This window comes from Bos mutus, chromosome 15, assembly GCF_027580195.1.
Source record: "Bos mutus isolate GX-2022 chromosome 15, NWIPB_WYAK_1.1, whole genome shotgun sequence".
Classification (NCBI taxonomy): domain Eukaryota; kingdom Metazoa; phylum Chordata; class Mammalia; order Artiodactyla; family Bovidae; genus Bos; species Bos mutus.
The window spans coordinates 64,542,224-64,565,856 of NC_091631.1; the positions used below are offsets into that span (position 1 = coordinate 64,542,224).

The window sequence follows — 23,633 nt, forward strand, 5'->3', positions numbered from 1 at the left end:
ACCCTGAGGTCAGACATTTCAGTAATACGTCTCCATGCTCCTGCTGAAATGCCCTTTCTCCCTCTGCCCTGCTTCATTGCCGCCTTGCCCAAGACTGGTCTCAGCTTTTCCTCTGGGTTCAGCTTCTCCTGCTCTGTCCTCTGTGTTCCTCTGCCCACTGATGCTCTCCTCTGTTGAAGAATTTAGTAGGAGTGCCTTCTCTCAGTCCCACAGGTACCCCTCTTATCCGTTCCCAGACTTCTGCAACCAAGGCATGTCTCTTCCTTTGTGCCCAAGACTTAATCCAGGTATCTAGAAAGTTCCTGGTCTGCAAGGTCCCTGCCTTGATTCTCTTGGGTTCTCATAAGAGTAGGACTCCCGAGGTTTCAGGCTTGTTGGTGCATGAGTCATAAACTTACCCAAGCTTATTCAAGGGAAGGCCAGAACTGTCGTTAGAAATCACTGGTAAATTCACAGGCATAGGAACAGAGGTGCACACAGGCCTCAAAGGATCCAGAACCGGAAAACTTCTGGAAAGTCAGTGGTCCCACAGAGCCTTCAGGATCTCTCTCCCACCCTCCTCTGGCTTTTCTCTCTTGACCAGCTCTTCCATTTTCCTGTGGGTCAGCCTGGCCTTCCTGAAGGCCATCTAGCAACCTCCCCACCCTGACAATGTCAGGCTCTGAACTTCTTGGATCGAGAATCCAAGAAAGCCATCTGGTAGGCTGCTGGTCAGATTGGCTATCGTTTCGTTATGCCTGCTAAGGAGGTGGGTAGGAGAGGTCATGTGAGGAGAAATAAGTGCTAGGTTAAGTTAGACGTAAGAGTTGAGTGTGGTGCATTGGCTGACATGGTTGGCAGAGCTAGTGGTTGAGTGTAGGGTGGGCAGCCAGATTAGACTACTTGAGGGACCCTCATTGCTCAACACAGCCTGGCCTGTGTACCAACCATGTGTGTGATTAATGCTCCAGAAGACCTTGAGGTGGGTGTGATCCCCCAGGACTATGTGTGTTGGGGTCTTGGGAAAGATATTACTGAGGCTGTATCAGCCAGGATCTGGGAAGGAAACAGACAGAACTTTCAAAGTAGTTTAAGAATTGAATGAAGAAACTGCAGAGAATTAAGGGAGTCAGTAGGGTGGCTGGTGGTCCCTGGTGGCTCAGATGGTAAAGAATCTGCCTGTAATTCAGGAGACCTGGGTTCAATCCCTGAGTCAGGAAGATCCCCTGGAGAAGGCAATGGCTACACACTCCAGTATTTTTGCCTGGGAAATTCCCTGGACAGATTAGCCTGGAAGGCTACAGTCTGTGGATCACAGAGTAAGACACGACTGAGCAACTAAGCATGCACACATGCACACAAGGAAGTCATTAAGATATGATCAAGTACCCAGGGCCTGGTTATTGCAGGAAGCTTTCACCATCCCAGGCCCCATAGGCCTGCAGGGAGCCTGGTAAGAGCTGTGACTGCAGAGAAACTCAGCTAGAGTCAGAACTGCACCAGCCAGGTGGGGAGGTTGTTGTTCAGTCACTCAGTCGTGTCCAGCTCCTTGCATCCCCATGGACTGCAGCAAGCCAGGCTTCTCTGTCCTTCAGTGTCTCCTGGAGTTTGGAGGGAGCAAGGGAATAAATCGTGTCTTCTCTCCTCCCATTGGCTGCTCCAGTCAGAAGCCAGAGGGCAGGAGAGCTCAGATGATGTGGTCCCTAGAAATCAGGTCTCTGGGACACAGAGCAGGGGATGGAAGAGAGTGGAGAATGGATCTGGGAGGCCAAAGAAGAGCACCCTGCACAGGAGCTGTGAGGTTAGAGGCAGTCCTGGGCCCCCAGGTGGGACACAGGTAGCAGAGAGGAGTGGTGAAGGCACCCCAGCCAGTGCTGACATGGGCCGCAGCACAGAGGTAAGCAGGGCAGCATTTCCATCCTAACCATGTAACTGACTCAGCTAGGGGACCAGAGTGTACTTTTCTGGTTGATGTATGAGAAGATTTGGCAGGAGGCATTGGAGGGGGCGGGTGGTCATGACTGTGCCAGTTTGTCATTTAACCTGCAAGTTCAGGATGCTCTTGAAGATGTTAGAAAGAGTACTTAGACATGATCCAAAGAGTACAAATAGCAAAAAGAGGCTTCTCACTTCACACGTGAGTAAGGCGGGAAATCCATGTGTATCCGGTTTTGTGATGAGAACGTTAGCTGTTCTAATGAGTGGAGGATCCTGTAGTCTCGGCTTTACCATCCCAGCTCTTGCAATTTGAAGATGACACCTCTCACAGAGTATTAATAGGGTGTGAAAAAATCAAGCCCAGCTGGGCCACCACCAGAGCTGACCTCATCAGCAGTTTGTGCCTCAAGAGTTGTCCATAGACCCCCGTCCCGGCATCAGCCTTACTGGGGGTGGTGGTTAAAAATGCAATCTTGAAACCACCAGAGGCCTTCTGAAAGCATCTCCAGTGTGGAGCACAGGAATCTGCATTTTTAACAAGATTAAGTTGCTTCTAATACAGGCTGAATTTTGAGAAGTATTTATTTCAGGGAACATCACTGATTTCCTATAGAAGCTGCGTAGGGGGGGCTTATTTCCACTGAAGACCAAACATGAATCTAAGAGTGATCTAGCGCAGGGGTTCTCCATTTAGAATCACCTGCTGCTGCTGCTGGAGAACTTAAAAAAAATCCTGAACCGATCTCCAAGCACCACCCTCCACTCAAGCTTTTTGAAGCTTCCAGGTGGCGCTAGTGGTAAAGAATCTGCTTGCCAATACCGGAGATGCGGTTCGATCTTGGGGTCAGGAAGATCCTCTGGAGACAGAGGTAGAAATGGCAACCCACTCCAGTCTTCTTGCCTGGGAAGTCCCATGGGCAGAGGAGCCTGGTGGGTTACAGTCCTTGGGGTTGAAAGGACTCGAACACAACTGAGTATACACACAGGTGATTCTAAGAACCTCTGATCTTGTCTGCACGCAGAAGGTGGAAAAAATTAGAAATGGGGATGTCTCAATTTAACTGACTTTTCTGAATTCTGTAGCACATAGTCAAGTGCTAAAAATAATTGCTCTGGAAAAGAAAGCAACAGTGGAGTGGAAAACTGGCTTCAGCGAGTAAGGAGGAATAGGACCAGGGGTGTTGTAATCTGAGAAGGTACCACAGGTCTAGAGAGGCCTTAAAGGCGCCGGGGGCTGTCTCAGGCTCCCCGGGAAGCGGTGGGAGACGTCCCACAGGAGTTTTCCTCAAGGTCTCCCTTGCCTGCACCCAATGCCAATTTAGGATTGTTTTTTTTTTTTTTTCTTTTTCTTTTTCTTCCACTTTCTCTTTTTTTCTTCTGCTTTGTCTTTCCTTTAAAAAAATTTTTTTTTTATTTTTAATTGATTGATGATTACAATATTGGTTTGATCTCTGTCACACATCAACATGAATTCAGCACCAGTGTACCTAGGTCCCCTCCCTCTTGAATCTCTCTTCCGACTTCCACCCTCTCCCGCCCCTCTAGATTATTACAGAGCGCCCCCCGTTTGAGTTCCCTGAGTCATACAGCAAATTCGGGATTGGATCATTTTTTTCACCCCGCCCCTTTCATTTGCATTTATCAGATTTTGAAGACAAAGGAAGGTCTCACATGCAAGGGCGCCATCCTTTCCTCCCCTCTCCTGTCCCACCGTCTTCTGACCTAGGAGGGGAGAACTCCTAGGTTGCCCGTGTCTTTGGGTCTGCACAGCTGCCCCAGTGCAGATGCGTGCCAGGCGCCTATGGTGTGCCAGTGCCGGGGCAGCTCCTCCCGAAGGCAGTGGGGAGTGTGGGCAGCCTGGAGGAAGGGTGACTCAGGGCAGGAAGGCTGTTCAGGAAAAGAAAAATCCTGCCTTTCTCATCCCCTGAAAAAAAAAAAGGAAAAAGCATCCTTCTGATTTTTCTAAAGCTGTTTCTACTCCCAAGAGGATAAAGAAGATTTTTTTATGCCAAGAAGGGAGGATTTCTTTCTTTTTTTTCCTCCAGTGGGTGTGTCAGAGCTGTTTATGCCTTTCCTGAGAGCTGAAAGGCCTTGCGGTTTATTCCTTCTCAAAAGTCCTTCCTCGCCTCTTGTGGCCCCACTGGCCTCCACTTCTTTTTTGAAACACGGCTTTTCTGAACCCCCAGCTGGGTGTTTTCCGTGGTGAGTCCTCAGATCTCGTTCATTCTGACGCCGGGAGTGTGCCGGGGGGCGGTCCGCAGCTTCAGCTCTGATAAGGTTATCTGATGTTCCGATGGTCAGCTGCAGTCTCAGTTTCTTGCGAGGGGGGCCCTCCCGCCCACCTGCTGATGGGCCATGGGGTGACCGCGTTTCTTTAATAACCATGTTTCCCGCTGTTCAACTCATCCAGGGACCTAACTCTGGTTGAAAAACAAAACAACCCCCAGAGGAAACATCCTGTCCCCGTGGCCACAGTTCGATAGGAGTTGGCGAGGTTGCTTGCGACCATAGCGTCTGGTGTGAATCATTATCAGCGCCTGCTTATGGAGACTCACTGAGCGGGGGAAGGAGACTCCAGCCTTCCTAGGGCGAATCAGTGCGGAGCTCTGACACCCGTTTGATCATCCTTTTCAACGACTAGCTTTCCCAGGGAGAAATCCTGGAGCAGAGATAGAGGCCCGTCTGTTCTCCCTGGAGCCCCTCTTTCCTCGTCTGCAAGGACATCGTATGTGCATCTGTGGCTCACACGGGAGATCATTCTTTCATCGTGTTGAAATTGTCTCCCCGGTATCCTGGGCTGACCCTTCCCCACTTTGTCCTTGGGGTTTGCCTGCCCAGCACCCGGTTCCCTCGGGTCCTGCACCCCTCAGCCCTGTCTGTACTCTGGTCAGCCCCCGTCAGCCGTGGACCCACCTGCCCCCTCCCCGTGCCAGCTGCCCCATCTCGGAGCCCATCCTGCTCCTCTGCTCCTGCTCTGTGCGCTCCCAGTGGCGGTGCCCTGAGGCTTGCCTGGACTTCGCAGCCCAGGAGTCCTCTGGGACAGGAGCCCTGCTCAGGGACCCCCTGCCCCTCTAGCCCATCGATTTGTAATCATCCCCTGAGATGCTCCCCAATGCTGCATGTCTGGAGACCTAGGCTGTCCCACCTTCCCAGTGCCCCTTCTTCTTGGGGGTTTGTGGGGGGCTGGTGCAGCATCTTTGCTCACCCCTGTAGGCCCTGCTTCTCCTGCTGAGACCATGTTCCTCTCCTGCCTTTATGTAAAGTCACTCAGTCGTGTCCAACTCCTTGTGACCCCGTGGACTGTGGCCCACCAGGCTCCTCTGTCCATGGGATTCTCCAGGCAAGAATACTGGAGTGGGTTGCCATTTCCTTCTCCAGGGGGTCTTCCCAACCCAGGGATCGAACCCAGGTCTCCTGCATTGTAGGCAGATACTTTACCCTCTGAGCCACTAGGGAAGACTGCTCAAATGCAGATCTGTCTGCAGCCTCTTCTTGCCCAAACCCAGCCACGTCCACCACCTGTCTTCCTTCCTGATCCCGCTGGGGAAATTGCCCTCTGAATCCTCATGAATAACTCTCTCATCATCACAGCCATCGGCCCTTGTCTCCATCCTTCCTTTTCCTTTTTGTGCAGGTGTCGTGCACTGCTGATCCTCCTCTAGCCAAAGCTCTGTCCTCCCTTGACTTCGACATGGTACTGGATGATTGATTCTCCCACGGCTCCATCAGTTTCCAGTTGCCCCTCCTGCCCACCCTCCACTCCATCCTCTAGTGCCTCCTTCCTCACTGCCCTCACCTAGAGGCTGGGCTGCTGCTGTGGTGGGGCTAGGACCTTTTGAATCTGAGAACGCCGGGCACAGCCTTGGCCGTGCCACTGACAAATTGAGTGGCCTCATACCTGCCCCTTACCCAAGTTTTAGTTTTTCTGTGTGTAAAGTGGACATGATGATACTAGTTACCTAGTGGGGTTTTGTGGAGAGTCAATGGGTTGATGACTCGTTTGAAAAGACCCTGAGGCTGGAAGGGATTGAGGGCAGGAGAAGGGGACGACAGAGGATGAGATGGTTGGATGGCATCACCGACTCAGTGGACATAGGTTTGGGTGGACTCTGGGAGTTGGTGATGGACAGAGAGGCCTGGCTTGCTGCGATTCATGGGGTCGCAAAGAGTCAGACACGGCTAAGTGACTGAACTGAACTGAATGCGTTGCTGCACTGCAGTGTTTTCTAAATAATAGTCATTTGCACCCCTGCTTCGCCAGAGTCCCGCTTGTACTGCTATTTTCTTGAGATTTGGTCTTTACATTGACTTTAAATCAAGTCATTGGAAAACAAATTTAGTCTTATCCTAAATAATCATATCCTTGAAATTGTGTGTAGGAATTATTGGTTATATCTTCCCAGGAGAAATTAAACATGAGTGCATAGCTATTAAAATAGAAGCATCCGTTGGTTCACTTCTCGCTGTCCACAAGAAACCACAGAGTTACAGGCACTGTCCTGCGAATCTTACATGAGTCATGCCCCAGTGCCCCGACCCTAGGATGCGTGTGCACCAGGATGAGCCTTTATCTCTCTGTGGCCAACCTTGCTTTCATGCCCAAGCTCCAGTCCTGTATCTCCAGCTGCTATAAAATGTTTCTGCCTGTCAGCTTGGTCCCTTTTAGAGGTCGGCCTGTTCACTTTCCCTCCATTGCTCTTTGTTTTCGGGTGACCTGGGCTCCAGAGTTGGACATCATCTTTCACCTTCTGGGGACCCTTCCGGGTCCACCTCCACATCCTGGGGCACCTTCTTTCCGGAGTTACGCACATGTCCTTTCCTTTCCATTCCCTCAGCTACCTCACGGTCTTTCCTGCCCAGTGTGGGTAGGTTTACATTTCCTGGAATTACACATTCCTAAGGAAGCAACAGTTAGAACTGGACATGGAACAACAGACTGGTTCCAAATAGGAAAAGGAGTACGTCAAGGCTGTATATTGTCACCCTGCTTATTTAACTTCTATGCAGAGTACATCAAGAGAAACGCTGGGCTGGAAGAAGCACAAGCTGGAATCAAGATTGCCAGGAGAAATATTAATAACCTCAGATATGCAGGTGACACCACCCTTATGGCAGAAAGTGAAGAGGAACTAAAAAGCCTCTTGATGAAAGTGAAAGTGGAGAGTGAAAACGTTGGCTTAAAGCTCAATATTCAGAAAATGAAGATCATGGCATCTGGTCCCATCACTTCATGGGAAATAGATGGGGAAACAGTGGAAACATTGTCAGACTTTATTTTTTGGTGGTCCAAAATCACTGCAGATGGTGACTGCAGCCATGAAATTAAAAGACGCTTACTCCTTGGAAGGAAAGTTATGTCCAACCTAGATAGCATATTCAAAAGCAGAGACATTACTTTGCCAACAAAGGTCCGGCTAGTCAAAGCTATGGTTTTTCCAGTGGTCATATATGGATGTGAGAGTTGGACTATAAAGAAAGCTGAGCACAGAGGAATTGATGCTTTTGAACTGTGGTGTTGGAGAAGACTCTTGAGAGTCACTTGGATTGCAAGGAGATCCAACCAGTCCATCTTAAAGGAGATCAGTCCTGGGTGTTCTTTGGAAGGACTGATGCTGAAGCTGAAACTCCAATACTTTGGCCACTTCATTCGAAGAGTTGACTCGTTGGAAAAGACCCTGATGCTGGGAGAAATTGGGGGCAGGAGGAGAAGGGGCCTACAGAGGATGAGATGGCTTGATGGCATCACCAACTCGATGGACATGAGTTTGAGTGGACTCTGGGAGTTGGTGATGGACAGGGAGGCCTAGTGTGCTGCGATTCATGGGGTCGCAAAGAGTCAGACACGACTGAGCGACTGAATTGATTGAATGATGCTCTGGCCTTAGGGAATGTACAGATCAAGTCCAGACTCGGAAACGCAGCATTGAAAGGAGGCAGAGAGCAGAGTGGAGCTGGAGAGCTTTATGGTTGCTGAAGTCAGACCACATGGGTTTGCAAACTCGGCCTCCCTCACCGACAGTGTGATATCCACATGCTACTCAGTGATTGAGCCTACATTACACTTTCTACAGAGGAGGTAGTAGGGATCCTGTTAGGATTAAAGAAGGTATGTCCTGTAACACACTTACATGGTGCCCACTACCTAGAGAGCACTCAGTGAGCTTTAGTTGTGATTATTCTATGACGAGTTATCTGTGTATCAGATCATTTATAATCTGGTCCCCTGCTATCCCTCCCAGCTAAAGCTTTTCCTTTCTCAGGTCCCATTTTCACAGACTCCCCATCTCTCAAGCCTTTGTGCAGATGTCTCCTTAAGCCATACTGACCTTTCTGTTTCTCTAAGTTTATCAAAACCTTGCCTATCCTTCTAACCCTGCCTCAACTTTTGTTTTCTCCAAAAGCTAAAGATATCTTATCTTCTCTGACTGTTTATGGTGTCCTTCCTTCCTCTGGAATCTGATTGCTCTTTTTCTTTATAACATTTATTTGGCAGTTAACTTTATCTGGTTTTTCCTTGGTTTCCTATTTAGTTTTGTATGTGTCTGTGTCTTGCTTCCCTAAGTAGATGGTGAGTTTCTTGATGCCATTTGGAGGTATGTGAAGCAGGGATTCAGAGCAGCAGCTGTGACATCACCACTCACCAACTATGTGACCTTGAGTATGCTACTTAATCTTCATGTGCCTCAGTTTCTCCACTTGTCAAAAAATGATAATAATAGTACCTAGTTTTTGTGGGTTTAGATGAGTGAGTACTTGGTGCAGCTACTTACTGATTTAGTACTGTGAAATTCTTAGAATAGTGCCTGCCATGTATTACTCACTGTGTTGCTGATTGTTATTATTACCATTCCTCCTGCTTTATCCTACAGTAGCACTCACACATAAATAGCCTCAATACATATTGTTGAATGGGCGCCTATTTCCCCTCCAGTTCTCCTTCTCAGTTTTCTCCTAATCTATTTTTCTTCCATGCATATTAGCAGGAAAATTGAAAGGCTCCTTTTGTTTAATTCCAAAGGAGGGGGAAAACAATCCCATGGGTTTAAGTAGCTTTGGCTGTCTGCTAAAGTAAACAGACCAACTCATTGAGAGAAACAGGTTTTTTTCTTGGCATTAAATTTGAAAAGGAATTTATTATAAAGTTGTTTATGGGGCAGGATGCTGGTGGATGCGGAGTGCTCATTCTTCTAAAACTTGTTGCGATTAGGGAAAAAAAATTCCATTAAACACAGGAGCTGTATCAAATAACACTGGCAGCCCAGGAGGACTAGGTCAATAGGGAGGTAGATTACACGGAAAGCTTTGTACCTGTCCCTTTATCCAGGGAGTCTGCTGAGAAACCAAAGAGAAAGATAAGTGGTACTTGCAAAAGGGCAAGAGCAGCCCCAAAACTGTAATCTGAAATTACTTCTTACATCATAGGTGTATTTTTGTCTTTAGGGAGCAGTGTTGTTGGTAATTTAGTGTAATTGCAGTAACCAGCTCATTAAACTGTGTCTGCAGAGAGCCTGGAAAAAACAAAAAGCACCTGCCCTTTATGTGACAGTGTCTCAAAGAATGCATTCGACTTTTAAATCAAATATTCTTATTGTTTTCAGTACAGTTTTCCATACACGAGTCACAGATTTTAGTTACACTCACACTTGGCTGTTCCTTCAGAAAGTGAGAACCTACTAAGACATAGTGGTTGTTTCATGGAGTTTCGTAAGCATGATGATGGGGGAAGCTGTTATAACTGATTTTATTTAGACTTTCAGATGATTCTTGAACAAATGACATTAGAACCACAGTCATCTTGAGATCAAAACAAAGTTTTGTCATAAGTTAAAAAAGCGGCTTTAAGACAGGAAGTAGAAATCGTGATGGACGTTTCTCCCAGTGGAGATCAGTTAGCAGACTGTTCTAAGGCCCTGGGATTTAATATGTTTTATGATGAGATGGTAGAGTGATTTCATAATGGAATATCCATTTTTAATGACTCCAAATTGCAAATACAAAATCAATGAAAATGAATTTGAATAAGACAGAAATACCTATATGAAGAAGATGAGAGAATTATAGCTAATAGATAAAGCAAAGGAATTAGTAAAAAATAAACAAAAACCAAACAGGTTGTTTGTAAGCTGGCTGGTGTGTTTTGGCAAAGGGCTGGGAGTCCTTCTGTCTTATTCTTAGAGAGTTCAGCCTGTAAAGTTCTTGACACATCAGAGAAAGGTCTTGGAAGGTACTGTTCTACTTACACCACACAGGAGGTGGCCTAAATATAAAAGAAGGAGATTTAAGCAAAGTAAGTAAATTTGGGGATGATAAATCTATAGTGAGTTATAAAAGTAAACAAGGCATGCTTTAGCAGAAACTTTATAACCTTAGACAAAGTTCCTGGGCAGGTGTGCAGTTCCTCTCCTTCCACTGCAATCACATAGAAATACTGAATTTTAAAATTATCTATATATTTAAATTAAATTCATATTTCAGCAAAAAAGTACGAAGAAATTTTCAGGTGTCAGAAATATATAAGAAATCAATAGCCAAAGCTGTGTGTGGGAGGACACGTAGATGCTAGGGGCTAGGGCTCTATACTGCCTGTGGACAGACGTCAAGGTTACATAACCTATTCATGACGTGGGTCTGGAGCTGAGCTCTCCAGGTAAAGCTGGGGGCTGGCAGACTGTTGCAGCTTTGGTGAACCGGGCAGGAAAGCTACTTGCAAGTTTTTATAGGAAGTAGCTGCCTACACCATGTCATTAGTGGAAACAGTCAACCTCCAGAAGTAAGCCTGAAGCTGTCATTTTTCCTTGTATGGGTCCAGATGTGCACTGCTTTCTCCATGTGGAAACCCTAACCTATGAAAAACTCAGAAGCTAGTCCAGAATCATTGAACTCTTTAGAGCTCCAGCAGAGGCAACTGCAAATGCAGTCCTATTAGATTTGGTTTTGTTTCCATTTTTGTTTTTTTTTTTTTTTTCAACAGACCATCATGGACCTTTTATGAAGACAAGCTCATGGGCAAAAATTACAGAGCACTTAAGTATACACACCACCCTAAAGTCAAGCAATAGGAGCAACAAAATAAATTGAAAAGCCAAATAAAATAGACAGATCTTAAAGGGAATTTAAGAATGTCTAAGAAAGATTAAAAAAAAAAAGAATTTCTCAAGAGAAAAAAACCAACAACAGAATTTTCAATAGAACCAAATAGAAATGCTAGGAAAGAAAGAAGGTCATTGAAATGAGAAACAAAAAGAAAAAAAGAAAAATACCTCAACAAAATAGGTATTAAACTAAACATAGCTAAGGAGAGACTTAGTGACTTGGAAGATAGATCTAGGGACTCACCTGGAATGCAATATAGAGAGATAATAAGATATAAATGGCTCATATGGTAAAAAATCTGCCTGCAATGCAAGAGACCCAGCTTCAGTCCCTGGGTTGGAAAGATCCTCTGGAGAAGGGAACGGCTACCCACTCCAGTCTTTTTGCCTGGAGGCGTCCATAGATGGAGGAGCCTGGAGGGCTACAGTACATGGGGTCTCAGAGTCAGACCTGACAGAACGACTAACGGACAACACTATGAAAAAGAACATAAGTCACAAAAAAGGATAGAAAGAGAGGCTTTGATGTGATTGGATCCTCAGAGGAGAGAATAGAGAGTTCACTGAAGATCAGTATATGGTCTCATAAATTGTTCCTTGGCATTTTGGTCAGAGATTTAAGACTGTGTTCCCTGGTGGCTCAGACGGTAAAGTGTCACCCTGCAACGCAGGAGACCTGGGTTCTATCCCTGGGTCAGGAAGATCGCCTGGAGAAGGAAATGGCAACCCACTCCAGTATTCTGGCCTGGAGAATCCCGTGGACAGAGGAGCCTGGCGGGCTACAGTCCATGGGGTTGCAAAGAGATGGACATGACTGAGCAACTTCCCTCATAAGACTGTGTTAGATAAGCCTTGAGAAATCTATTATTTATTTTCTGTTTTAATTTTGACTGGCAGCATCCACAGTGATTTATGTACAGTATATACATCACTGTATTGAACTGTGACCAGGCAAGACAGTCCTAGAATGCCTGACAGTTTTTCCCCGTGACGTTTCACTGTGCTTACTGTTCTCTGTTACTGCTGCTGGTGTAGAGAAAGAAAGCAAGTAGCCATGTAAGGTGCTAATAGAACCAACGTCTCTGGGAGACCAGCCAGCTGCCCACTTTCTAAGGGTAGTAGTATGCTTCCCTCAAAGCTCAGTCAGTAAAGAGTCTGACTGCAATGCAAGAGATGTGGGTTTGATCCCTGGGTCAGGAAGATCCCCTGGAGAAGGAAATGGCAACCCACTCCAGTATTCTGGCCTGGAGAATCCCGTGGACAGAGGAGCCTGGCGGGCTACAGTATATGGAGTCTCAAGAGTCAGGACATGACTGAGCGACTGAGTGCAAGCGTGCAAGCTGGAAACTACTCTGGCTGGCTGCTCCTGCCTGAGCTGCCACCTACCTTGGCTTGTGAAGCTGGCAGCTGAGCTTCCATGTGCTCTGGGCAAAGGCAGAAAGCAAGCCTGAGGGCCGGTCTGCACATGTGCCCATTTACCTTCCCCTTCCCACTCTCCCTTCTTTCTGGGGACCGCAACCCCAGGGCGCTCAGACATCGGCTTCTCTCCCTGTACGTTTAAGGAATTTCATTTATTCCATGTCATAGAGAGAAAAGGAGACTGTGATTTCTTTTTCTGTTTGGTTTTCTACTCTCTGTCATAGAAGACTGGTACAGCAGTGTCCGTTAATATGCAGAAAGCATGGCTTAGTCATAAAGAATGTATGCCTTAGAAATAAAATGACTGACCTCAGTTCAAATTCTGTCCTGCTAATTATTGGATGACTTTGGAAAAATTCACCTTTCTGTGTTTTAGTTTCCCCACCTGTAAAATCAGGTAGGGAAAAAAAAAAAAAACACCTTCTGTAACATTATATTGAAATCATTTAATTGGTAGTTGAGAAAAATTAGTCCTTGACCTCCTGCTGTATTGCTATATAGGTACCGGATGCAGACATTCTATCTTCATTTCCAGCACTATATTCTACCTTGTCATCAAACCATAGGGCCAATTTGGGGTTCATAACAATACAGTGACCATGGATGTGGGGTTCTGAAGAAGGCCAGGAAAAGGGAAAGGAAGATGTGTTCTCTCCTGCCTGTGCATCCTGACCACATCATTTAGTTTCTGCTTTGCCTGCAGAGGCTCAGAGCAGGGAGGTGCACAGGGCCCGCTGCGGAATTAGGTCCCAACCTCTGCAGTCACCTTGGGTCATCCTGGCCCGTTCCCATGTACCTGTGAGCTGTGGGCAGAAGAGACTCCGTTATGGCAGATATCTGGAGCCCATTGAACTCAAGTGGCCTGAGAGGACGTGGAAGCACCCGGCTTAGTCTCCTCTGACCTTAGCCACGGGAGACCATGCTCTGAAGTTTGAAAGTAAATCAACCCACAATCCTGGTTTCTGTCTAAAAGCAGGATGTTGTAGGCTGTCTCTTACACACAGGCACACACACACACACCCAATCTCGCTCTCTTCTTTTCTCCCCCCTCTCTTTTATCCCTCCCCTTTTCTTTCCCTGCCTGCCCTTTTTGGTTCCTTCCCCTTCTTTATCTAAGAATCTCTCTTCTCTGTTTGTGTTCCAGCCTGCCTTCTGTCCTTGAAGGCATTATTTCATTCCTGGGTGGCTCTTGGACAGAAGATGAACCAGTGTGTTGCCCTATGCTCTGTCACTGGCTACCAGTAAAAAAAAAAACCCAGCTCCAGGCTTTCTCTAGATGGGATAAAGAAGCTACACCAGGCTAAATGCAGACACAGTACCCTAGTAAGCAGGGAGAATAAACAGGCACCCTAAAATTCCACCTAAGCCTCTACAATCTTGGCTCGGCCGTACCTTGATCTCATGATTCAGGAATGAGGCAGATATTTCCATGGGTTGTTTCTTCTGGCCATAGGAGAGCAAGGGCAGCTTTACAAAATGGATGAGCTTCTTATCTCTGTCCTCTAGGGGTGCGGTGGGAGTGGGGACCATCCAGGATCATTTCTAATTCAAAGTCTGGGGGCAGGGACGGAACGACCTTGAAGGGTGAGGCTATGGAATACTCCATTAGCTTTCGTGACTATTCCTGCTTTCACACCACCTTGCTCATCCGTTGCCCTCACTAAAGCTACTCATGCGTGCATGAGCATGCCTACATTTGCTGTTGCAGAGCTGGAGAAAGGCAGAGTGGGTTGCCCTCCCCACGTGAGGTACAGCAATCCACATGGCCTTGGCCCTCTTGGGTTTAGCAAGTGGCACCAACTCTAGGGAATCAATTAGTCAGAATTTACTTCTTTTAAGTCATTTCTTTTTTTCCTTTTGCAAGTAACATATAAATCATTTGTGGGTTGATGTAGGTAAGAGGTGCACCAAGAGAAACAAGAAAACAAGGGAAAAAATGTATCACTTGTATCCTTGGGAGTCGATCAGCCATAATGGACATTTTCATGTGTTTCAGACTTTTTTCTTGCTCATTTTTAGGCTTAAATTAATTTAAGCCTATTTAATTTAATGTTATTTTATAATCTATTTAATTTAATAATCTGCCTTTTCCTTTCAAAATTATAGCACATATTTCCCTATCATTACAAGTGCTTTTTAATGGCTTTGAGATATTTCCTTGATGGATATAACACTATTTAACTGTTCCTAGTCAATGGCACCCCACTCCAGTACTCTTGCCTGGAAAATCCCATGGATGGAGGAGCCTGGTGGGCTGCACTCCACAGGGTCGCTAGGAGTCAGAAACGACTGAGCAACTTCACTTTCACTTTTCACTTTCAAGCATTGGAGAAGGAAATGGCAACCCACTCCAGTGTTCTTGCCTGGAGAATCCCAGGGACAGGGGAGCCTGTAGGGCTGCCGTCTATGGGGTCGCACAGAGTCGGACACGACTGAAGCGACTTCGAAGCAGCAGCAGCAGTTTTTGAAAATGTAGGTTGGTTCAGCTTCCTGCTATTATAAATACTGCAGTGATCAGTTAATACTGATCTCAGATTAACAAGAGTGCCTTGAGATTCTCAAGTAGTAACGAATCTGCCTGCCAATGCAGGACACATGGGTTCGATTCCTGGGTTGGGAAGATTCCCTGGAAAAGGAAATGGAAACTTATTCCAATATTCTTGCCTGGAAAATCCCATGGACAGAGGAGCTGGGCAGGCTACAGTCCATAGGTCACAAAGAGTTGGACATGACTTAGTGACTAAAAAACAACAACAAGGTGAGATGCTAGTATGTGTCAGTCCTTGACTGGGTCCTATGTACAGGGTCCATGGTGTCAAGAAATTTATAGTCTAATTTGGGAGCTAAAAACAGAGTTTTGGGTCAGTCCTGACCTCTTTCCTTTCATCTTTTCAGATTGGCAAAGTGAAGTATATATTATACTGCTGAATTTAAAATGAATAAGAGCAGAACTAAGAGGGATGTGTGTGTGTGTATATATATATATATATAATTATTGATATTTAGCACATAGTTCAATAGGCCTAGACAGAAAATACATTGTTAATAATAGCAAATATTATGAGGAGATGAAGTTTGAAGAGCAGCTGGTCAAATTTTATCTTGGCCTGGGAAGTATCTAATATAACTGACAATAATCTATACATGTCCCTCTATTTGATTTAAATTCTCTAGAGTTGATTGCTCTTTGTATATCCCAAAATATGCAAAATTCACTTAAGACTACGTTCTTTAAATTGCAGCTCATATTGGTGGCTGATTATCTGAATTCCAGTTCTGATTTTTACAAGCCTGCTGAGATTTACTTTTCCTCTTGCTTTCGTTTTTACAGTCAGTTTGAATCTCATGGAAAAACATTCCCGGAAAAGGGTATGACGTTTATAAAACCACAGCAGATTGAAAACCGGTGTTCTGATGGTGTATTTGTATGAGTGTGTGATAGGTGATTACTGTAGGTCGAGAGTGGAATAGACACAGAGAGTGGAAGAGGATATAGCTGACTTGAAAGATGCTTTCAGACACTAGGGTTGTGGGGTATTAGGACGAAGTGTGTGTGTACTTCCAGACCAAAGTGTTGGAAGTGTCTGTACAGTAGGGACTTCACTAGAGTCTGGGCAGAATGGTCCGAGGATCCTGGTCTGCTGTGAACAGGGACACATCTCAACCTTGCTCTCTCCTTTCAGATTGATGACCCCAACAGCAGCCTGGAGGAGGTGACGGATGAGGCCGAGGCTGTCAGGTCTGTGAACAAGCTGGGAAGCAGCCAAGCCTTGAATGAAGATTTCCTGGGCTCTGATTACCGGACCGGGCAGCTCTACCCGTTCTCCCTCAGCAGTGATCCCCACTCGGCCACCTTCACTCTCACAAACGCGGCTCCAATGACCCCGTCCTTCCAGGAAAGGTGGTACATGAATCTCAACAGCCTGATGGAGCGAGCTCTGACCCCGCAGTGTGGTGGTGGGGACGAGCTCTACATCATCACAGGCGCCGTGCCCTCGGACCTCAGGGTCAGAGACAGAGTGAGCATCCCGGAGTTTGTCTGGCTGGCGGCCTGCTGCGCGGTCCCTGCGGGAGGCTGGGCCATGGGCTTTGTCAAGCACACCCGCGACCGGGAGGTCATCGAGGATGTGATGCTGAGGGACCTGGAGAAGCTGCTTCCGTTCCACCTTCAGCTGTTCCAGAACAACTGTGGGGAAAGTGACCAAGACACAGAGAAAATGAAAAAAATCCTGGAGGTGGTTAACCAAGTCCAGGATGAGGAGCGGAGGCTGGACTCTGAGGGGGGCTCCGAGATGCTCTCCAGCGCGAGGGGAACCAGGTCTGCCCTGCCACCTCCGGAGACATCTGGGGAAGGGAGTAGCCTTCTGGGAGGCCTCCTGGGCTTTGTCGCTACCCCGTTCATCAAGCTTTGCCAGTTAATTTATTACCTTGCCTTCGGGATCCTGAAGTACACTGTGTATTTCCTCTGGTATGTCACCAAGCAGGTGATTAACGGTCTAGAAAGTTGCCTTTATCGCCTGGGGTCAGCCACCATCACCTACTTCTTGACCATCGGGGAGGAGCTGGGCAGCATTCCCTGGAAGGTCCTCAAAGTCACGGTCAGGATCACCAGGGCCGTGCTCCGGATCCTTTGTTGCCTGCTGAAGGTGGTCTGCCGCGTTGTGGGTGTCCCTGTCCGGGTGCTTGTGGACGTGGCCACGTTCCCCGTGTACACCATAGGCGCAGTTCCAATCGTCTGCAGGGACATTGCCATGGGCCTTGGTGGCATCCTCTCTCTGCTCTTTGACACAGCTTTTGGCACCATGGGTGGTCTATTTCAGGTCATCTTTACTGTCTGCAAGCGGGTTGGCTATAAGATTACTTTTGACAATCCTGGGGAGTTATAGAAAAAAAAATAATGAGTGCCCGGTCCCAGTGAATTTGATTTTTTTTTTTAATAGAGAAAGCTGGAATATTTTGTCTATACTATGGGTTTCTGTTCACTGTCAATTATATTTTGGCCTTTGGTGGGGGTGTCTGCCTGTTCCAACCTAACCCAAGAGACATGTTCAGGGTGGGATTATGTGTAGGTTGCCTGCTGGGATGTGGGTGAACTTCCAAGCCGTCCCCTTCAGTGAATCACTCTGATACAGGAGACCTTGTGAGAGATGCTGGTGTTCATTTGTGATCAGTAAAAATTACAGAAGGAGAATCTGGAAGAGGACCACTTTAAACCAAACTGTCTCTGAGAAAAGTAGAAAGGAATTTATTCCTGCTATCACTCTCTGAGACTCAAGACAAAACTGATATAAGTATTCCTGGCCAATTTGTTATCATTTTGCTTCTCTTTCTCCCCAGCTCAGCTGACTTGGTGAGGTGCAGACACTTCCTTGTTGAAATAGCTCTCTTAGGATATAGAATCTGTTACATCCCTTAGCTTTCCATGACTCCCGAGAATCTGTAAGGTGGTTTTGTTTCTCCAATGTTGAATTTTGCTGCATTTTTCCTTTGAGTTAATGGTAAGCATTATATGCAAATATGGCATAACAAATTCTGAATGCAAGGACTAAGATTGTTTGCCCCTTGAATGCTACCCAGGTATTAAAAAGGGGGTGCAAAAATCAGACCTCTGCTCTGAATAGGTGCCATAGGTCTGAGGATATCCTTAGCCAAGCTTGGATTAACTTGACATATATTAAATCTCTGGCTGAGAAAATGGAGCTCAAAGACCTACATGTTAAGCTAATATGAAAATTCATATCCTGCAAAATACTAGATCAGTCTTTCTTAAACTTCCAGCAAGTACCCAATAGAGTAAAATGCTCTGACTCTGTCCTTAAATGGTGGTTTTAGTATAAAGGTATTAAAAAAATAGTCAGAAAATTATAACTCTTCTGCCCATCTTGGCAAAAAAAAAAAAAAAATCATAGACACATATATCTAAGTTTATATGTACATAATCTTAATTCCGAATCATTATCTCAGGAAATTATTTTTATAGTGTGTTTGATGCTAGAAAACATAACTTTCCAATTAAAGCAAGTTATTTATGAGAGCTAATCTCCAATTTTTTGATCAAGCTCTTGTCATTTTAATTCTTGCACTGAAAAACGATAACAGGAGGAAGCCAAAGCTCCCAAACTTTGTTCTGCCTTCCAGAGCTGAGAGGGAATCACCTGGATTTTTCTGAGTGTTCTAGAGAGTTCCTGTGAGGTAGAATAGGACCCAGTGTAAACTACTGATTTGGGGGTGCAGGCCACCGTGCATCTGAAAGTTCAGTGCAGAGATCTGGGTCCAGAAAGGCAATGAGGGGAGAAGGATGGGCGAACCGTCGGCATCAAGTTGATGCCCAAGAAATGTGAGTGTGGTGAGAGTTACTTTTTTGCAGAAAAATAATGGAATTGGACCCGAAGTAGCAGGGCAGCCAGCAAGCTGCCATTCTGATCAGTTTGTTGCATGAGGTAGGGTAGTGGGACACCAGACCGTGAACCTGTCATAGGAAGTAATACACTAGATTATCTAAGACTCTTAAGCAGTATTTTACCAACACTTCTGTTGGTGACCGTAAAAATCTGTAGTCAGGCTTTCCTTCATTTCAGTAGTGTGAGGAGCCATGGAGGAGAAGAGTTTGCCTTGGTACTGATGGGTCAGGTAGAATCCTGCCAGATGAAAGAAAGGGAATTTCAGAGTGGACCAGAGAGATGGTCTGACCAGAGACAAGCTAGGCCTGACCAAAGCCACCTCTGATGAGGAAGCTGACGCCTGATGCTAACTGATGGTAGACCAGGAGCCAAGGTCTTCTGCTTGGATCCTATCTGAGGTGACATCCCACACCTTGGAGGTCAGATCTGTGTCTCCCTGGTCTACGGCGGGGTTTTCTCCATCATCCATCGAACAAACTGGACTCTGATGAATTAAATGGGTTTGGCCCATGTGATGAAGCAACTAGCCGTCCATGCGCACCAGTAGGGTTGTTGCCTCCTGTGGAATTAATGTCCCCTCAGAGTACCTATCTGCATACCGAAAGGCCCATGGGGGCCATCCATGGCAGCTGGAGCCCCTTGGCACCATGCAAGGAGCAGGGCATCTGAACTTTTCTTGAGAACCATTCGAAAATGTCTTCCTTTTCAGTTCTAGTTGTTTTGCGTCTTATTTATTTATTACGGTGTGGCCTTTTTTGAAATCTGGAAAGGGATAATAAAGGGAAAACTAATCCCCAAGGTTGGGTGGCTGAGAGCCTCCACTCTGGACTGTGGGTCTTTGTACCTGTGGCTCACCAGCCCCAGCAGGTGGCCAGACCGCTGGCCTGCCCCAGTGAGCTACTTTGGCCTTTGGGGTGGGATTTTGAATTGACGAGCCCCATCTCTGGCTGGAAGATTTTTCTGTGGCTCTGCTATGTTCTCAGGCCCTTGGCGAGGTCAGCCTTCTCTTCATCATTGCTGCGCTGACTTTCTAGTCTGGATCAGCCACGCCTTTGGACACTCCTCTGTTCCATTGTGCCTTTTGAGTGTTCGCTTCTCACTCAGCATCAGCACTTGCCCCTAAATGCAGATGAAGGGATCTGGAGAAGGAGCTAGAGTGAAACACTGGTCATTCATCCATCCAATGTCCATTTGAACATCTAAGTTGCAGAGATTGACAATACGTGCATCCCATCCTCGAGGAGTTCAGATATCTAGTGGGGAGGACGCGGTGAGCTGATCCATGTACCACATCGTGGTAAGCCTGCAATGGTACTAGCATCCCTGGAGCACAGCAGGAAAACCCACAAAACATGGACGTTGGGGAAGCCTTTATAAAGGGCGTGATGAGTCAATTTGACATTTTCAAGCTATGTACAATGCTGTGCACCTTGCAATGCTCAATAAAATAATTGTTGACAACTCATCAGCTGTTCTGGAAAATATATAAAGGGGGAGAATCTTGGAAGGAGGTTGGGGGTTATCTTTGATTTTTATTTTATTTTTTTCCATTTTCTTCTTGATTGACATTAACTCAAGCCATTTCCACTCCCACCTGGATTTTTTTCTTCTAATTTTTTAATCATACATGAGAAAACAGAGAGGTTAGACCAGTGAAACGGCCCTGGACCTTTTTTCCATGTTATTTCTCTGAAAAGCTATTTGAGACATGAAATATTTGAAGTACCCAGGAACCTACTGCTTCACTGATTCTGAATCACATAGGAAGTTATAGGAACACTCTAAATTTTTATTTTAGGAACACCACCCCCCGCCCCCCACCACAGTGTGAGATATGACACAGTCTCTGGAGGGAGGTGGTCTTCTGTGGCCTTTAGTAGGGCTTTCAACCCTGGGATGGTTGAGTGGTGGTCTTCTCAACACAGGTGGTCTTCTGTGGCCTTTGGTAGGACACTCAACCTTGGGATAGCTCTTGCCTTCCCACTGTGGGCTGGGTCTTATGTGTGATTTGATGTCTTGTTCAGCATTTCACCTAAACCTGTCACCCACTGAGGTTTCAAAATGTTACACTAGGAGCCGTGTAGTGTAGACTCCTTGGCCTTCATAAATGGGCTCTCAGAATTCTCACTCTTTCTCTCTCTAAGTATTTTCTCCCAGATCATGGCTTGATTTCTAATAATTACATTCCAAACTTTTTTTTTTTGATTTGGAGTATAGCTCATTAACAATGTTGTGATAGGGGGCTTGCCTGCTGGCTCAGTGGTAAAGAATCCACCTGCCAATGCAGGAGATATGAATTTGATCCCCGATCTGGGAAGATCCCACCTGCCAGGGAGCGACTAAGCCTGTGCACCACAACTTCTGAGCCTGCACTCTAGAGCCCAGAACCACAACTACTGAGCCCACTGCTGCAACCTCAGGCTCGCCCTAGAGCCTGTGCTGTGCACCAGGAGAAGCCCGCACACCTCAACTAGAGGGGAGCCCCTGCTGCTGCAACTAGAGATAAGCCCTCACAGCAACGAAGACCCAGCACAGCCAAAACAATTAAGTAAGTAAATTATACATAATATAACAATGTTGTGATAATTTCAGGTGGACAGCAAAGGGACTCAGCCATACATGTACACGTATCCATTCTCCCTTAAACTCCCCTCCCATCCAGGTTGTCACATACCACTGAGCAGAGTTCCCTGTGCTATGCAGTAGGTCCTCACTGGTAATCCATTTTAAATAAAATATTATTTTTAAGCTTAAATTTCAACACGGAAAACACTGAGACCACTTGTCTTTGTTGATTGTGTGCCATTCAGTTGGTGTTCATAAGGAGATGCTCTCAGCAGAGGATCAAGGTCACTCCTAGAGGGCGTGTTGCCTAATGTAAGAGCCCAGACCCTGGAGTCAGAATGACTTAGGTTCTAGTCCAGGCTTCACTTCTTAAAAAGCTTGTGATACTGGGGAAGGTCCCACCCAAAGCCTCAGCTTCCTCGTCTATACAATTGGGCTAATTATCACTACCCACCTCAGAGAATTGTTATGAGAATTCAGTGAGTTAATGAAGATGAAGCGTTATTCCCATGCCTGTCACATGGGAGCACCCAGTAAATGTTAATTGTTGTTGTAGAGCTATTGTTGGTCATAATATCCGTGCATCTTGAGTGAAATGAGTTGAGTTGCCTTAGACGTCAGGACGTTTCTGGATCAGAGCTGGAAAGGCGAGGGTTAAAGTACAGTCTGGAAGTTGAGGTCGGGAATGAAAATGAAGGAATCCAGAGCCTCATCGGTGGTATCAGTGTATCTGAAGAGACAGGCAAGGGCTGGAGCTAGATTCTAGAAAGAGGGATTCTGAGAACAAGAGCTCTACTTGTTTTCAGCACCTATTCAGAAAGCGATCCCCAGGTTGCTCAGTGGTAAAGAATCTGCCTGCCAATGCAGGAGACACAAGAGATGTGGGTTCCATCCCTGGGTTGGGAAGATCCCTTGGAGGAGGGCATGGCAACCCACTCCAGCATTCTTGCCTGGAAAATCCCATGGACAGAGAAGCCTGGCGGGCTGCAGTCCCTGGGGTCGCAGAGAGTCAGACACAATAGCGCATGCGCTCAGGAAGGGAGGCATGAGCATCTCTGGTCTCTGGAGTAGAGAAGTATTTCCCCTCCAGACCCTTCCTTGCTCAGTCCGTAGTTTTATAACAGATTCAGTTTCTCAGGAACCCCAGTATTTCAAAGAGAGTTAACTAGAGAATATGTACACATTAAGGCTGAAAAGGATGACCTTCCCTGTAAATAGTCAACCTTCTTTATAGTCAGTCTCGTGAGTTAAAGCATTATGAATTTGTCCCCAAAGATTAATTGATCCTGGAGCATTGATTAGGTAGGATCACTGGATCCCCTTAGTTAATCCTTAGATCTCACCCTAGAATGACCAGCCCTTCCCCCCACCAACTCTACACGAACCAGGAACAACCTCCAAGAGGTCCTGCCTCTCAGCTGCAGTGCCATCCTTGGGTGATCGAGTCCCATCCAAAGCAGATGCTGACAACACATTTGGACTTTGGAGGCTTGAGTAGGATATAAAACCACCTCCTATCACTGAAGATCGCATACCCTTTAAAAATAAGAGACTATTTTTATAAAGAAGAATCCATACTAATCAAATGAACCAAGAGATAATTTTGATGAATAACTAAGAAATTGTAAGAGGTCTACGTATCCTCTGTGTCCTAACTTGACCCTCTTAATGGATCACTCTGATTCAAACATTAAAATTAGTCATGCTGGTGGATACCCAGAGCTCGTGGGCTTAGCTCTTGAACGACCCTTTTCATTGGCAAGTCCCACACCCTCCTTCTTGACCACTTTGTCCAGCATCTGTTCATCCCTCTGCCTCCCACTGTAACTGAAGCACTGATTAGGTACCTTCCAGGTTTCTAAGATTTGACCCTTCAGGACAAGTTCTGCCTCTTTTAATCTTGATCTAGTTATATCCCCAGAGAGATCACTTTTCCAGCCAGAGCCACTTCCTCTGGACAGTTGCTCAGGCAGCTCCAGCTGGAGGGGACCAGCCTCGTGGGCACTTACACACGACCCAAAGGCTCCTGGGCAGTAGGACACGCTGGCCCAGAGTTATATGTGTCTAACTGGCCTGACAGACTTCTCCAGAGAAGACCTGTAAAACCTGAGCCAGAGGACTGCTGTACATTTGTTTACTGTGAAAGCAAGAGGAGAATGTGTGATGTACAGTGGAAATGTGTACAGAATAAAGCATGCTAAGTCACTTCAGTCGTGTCCGACTCTGTGTGACCCCATAG

The 23,633-nt window shown here is 46.2% G+C and overlaps 1 protein-coding gene across 1 annotated transcript in view; it reads left to right on the forward strand.

Moving 5' to 3' along the window:
• ENDOD1 (endonuclease domain containing 1) overlaps positions 1 to 20,294 on the forward strand; it is a 35,506-nt gene extending 15,212 nt beyond the window's left edge. Inside the window, exon 2 of the mRNA XM_070384299.1 lies at positions 16,112 to 20,294. Within this exon, the coding sequence (XP_070240400.1) occupies positions 16,112 to 17,314 (1,203 nt within the window). The 3' untranslated portion in view covers positions 17,315 to 20,294. The remainder of the gene's footprint in view (positions 1 to 16,111) is intronic.
• Positions 20,295 to 23,633: the final 3,339 nt, after the last annotated feature.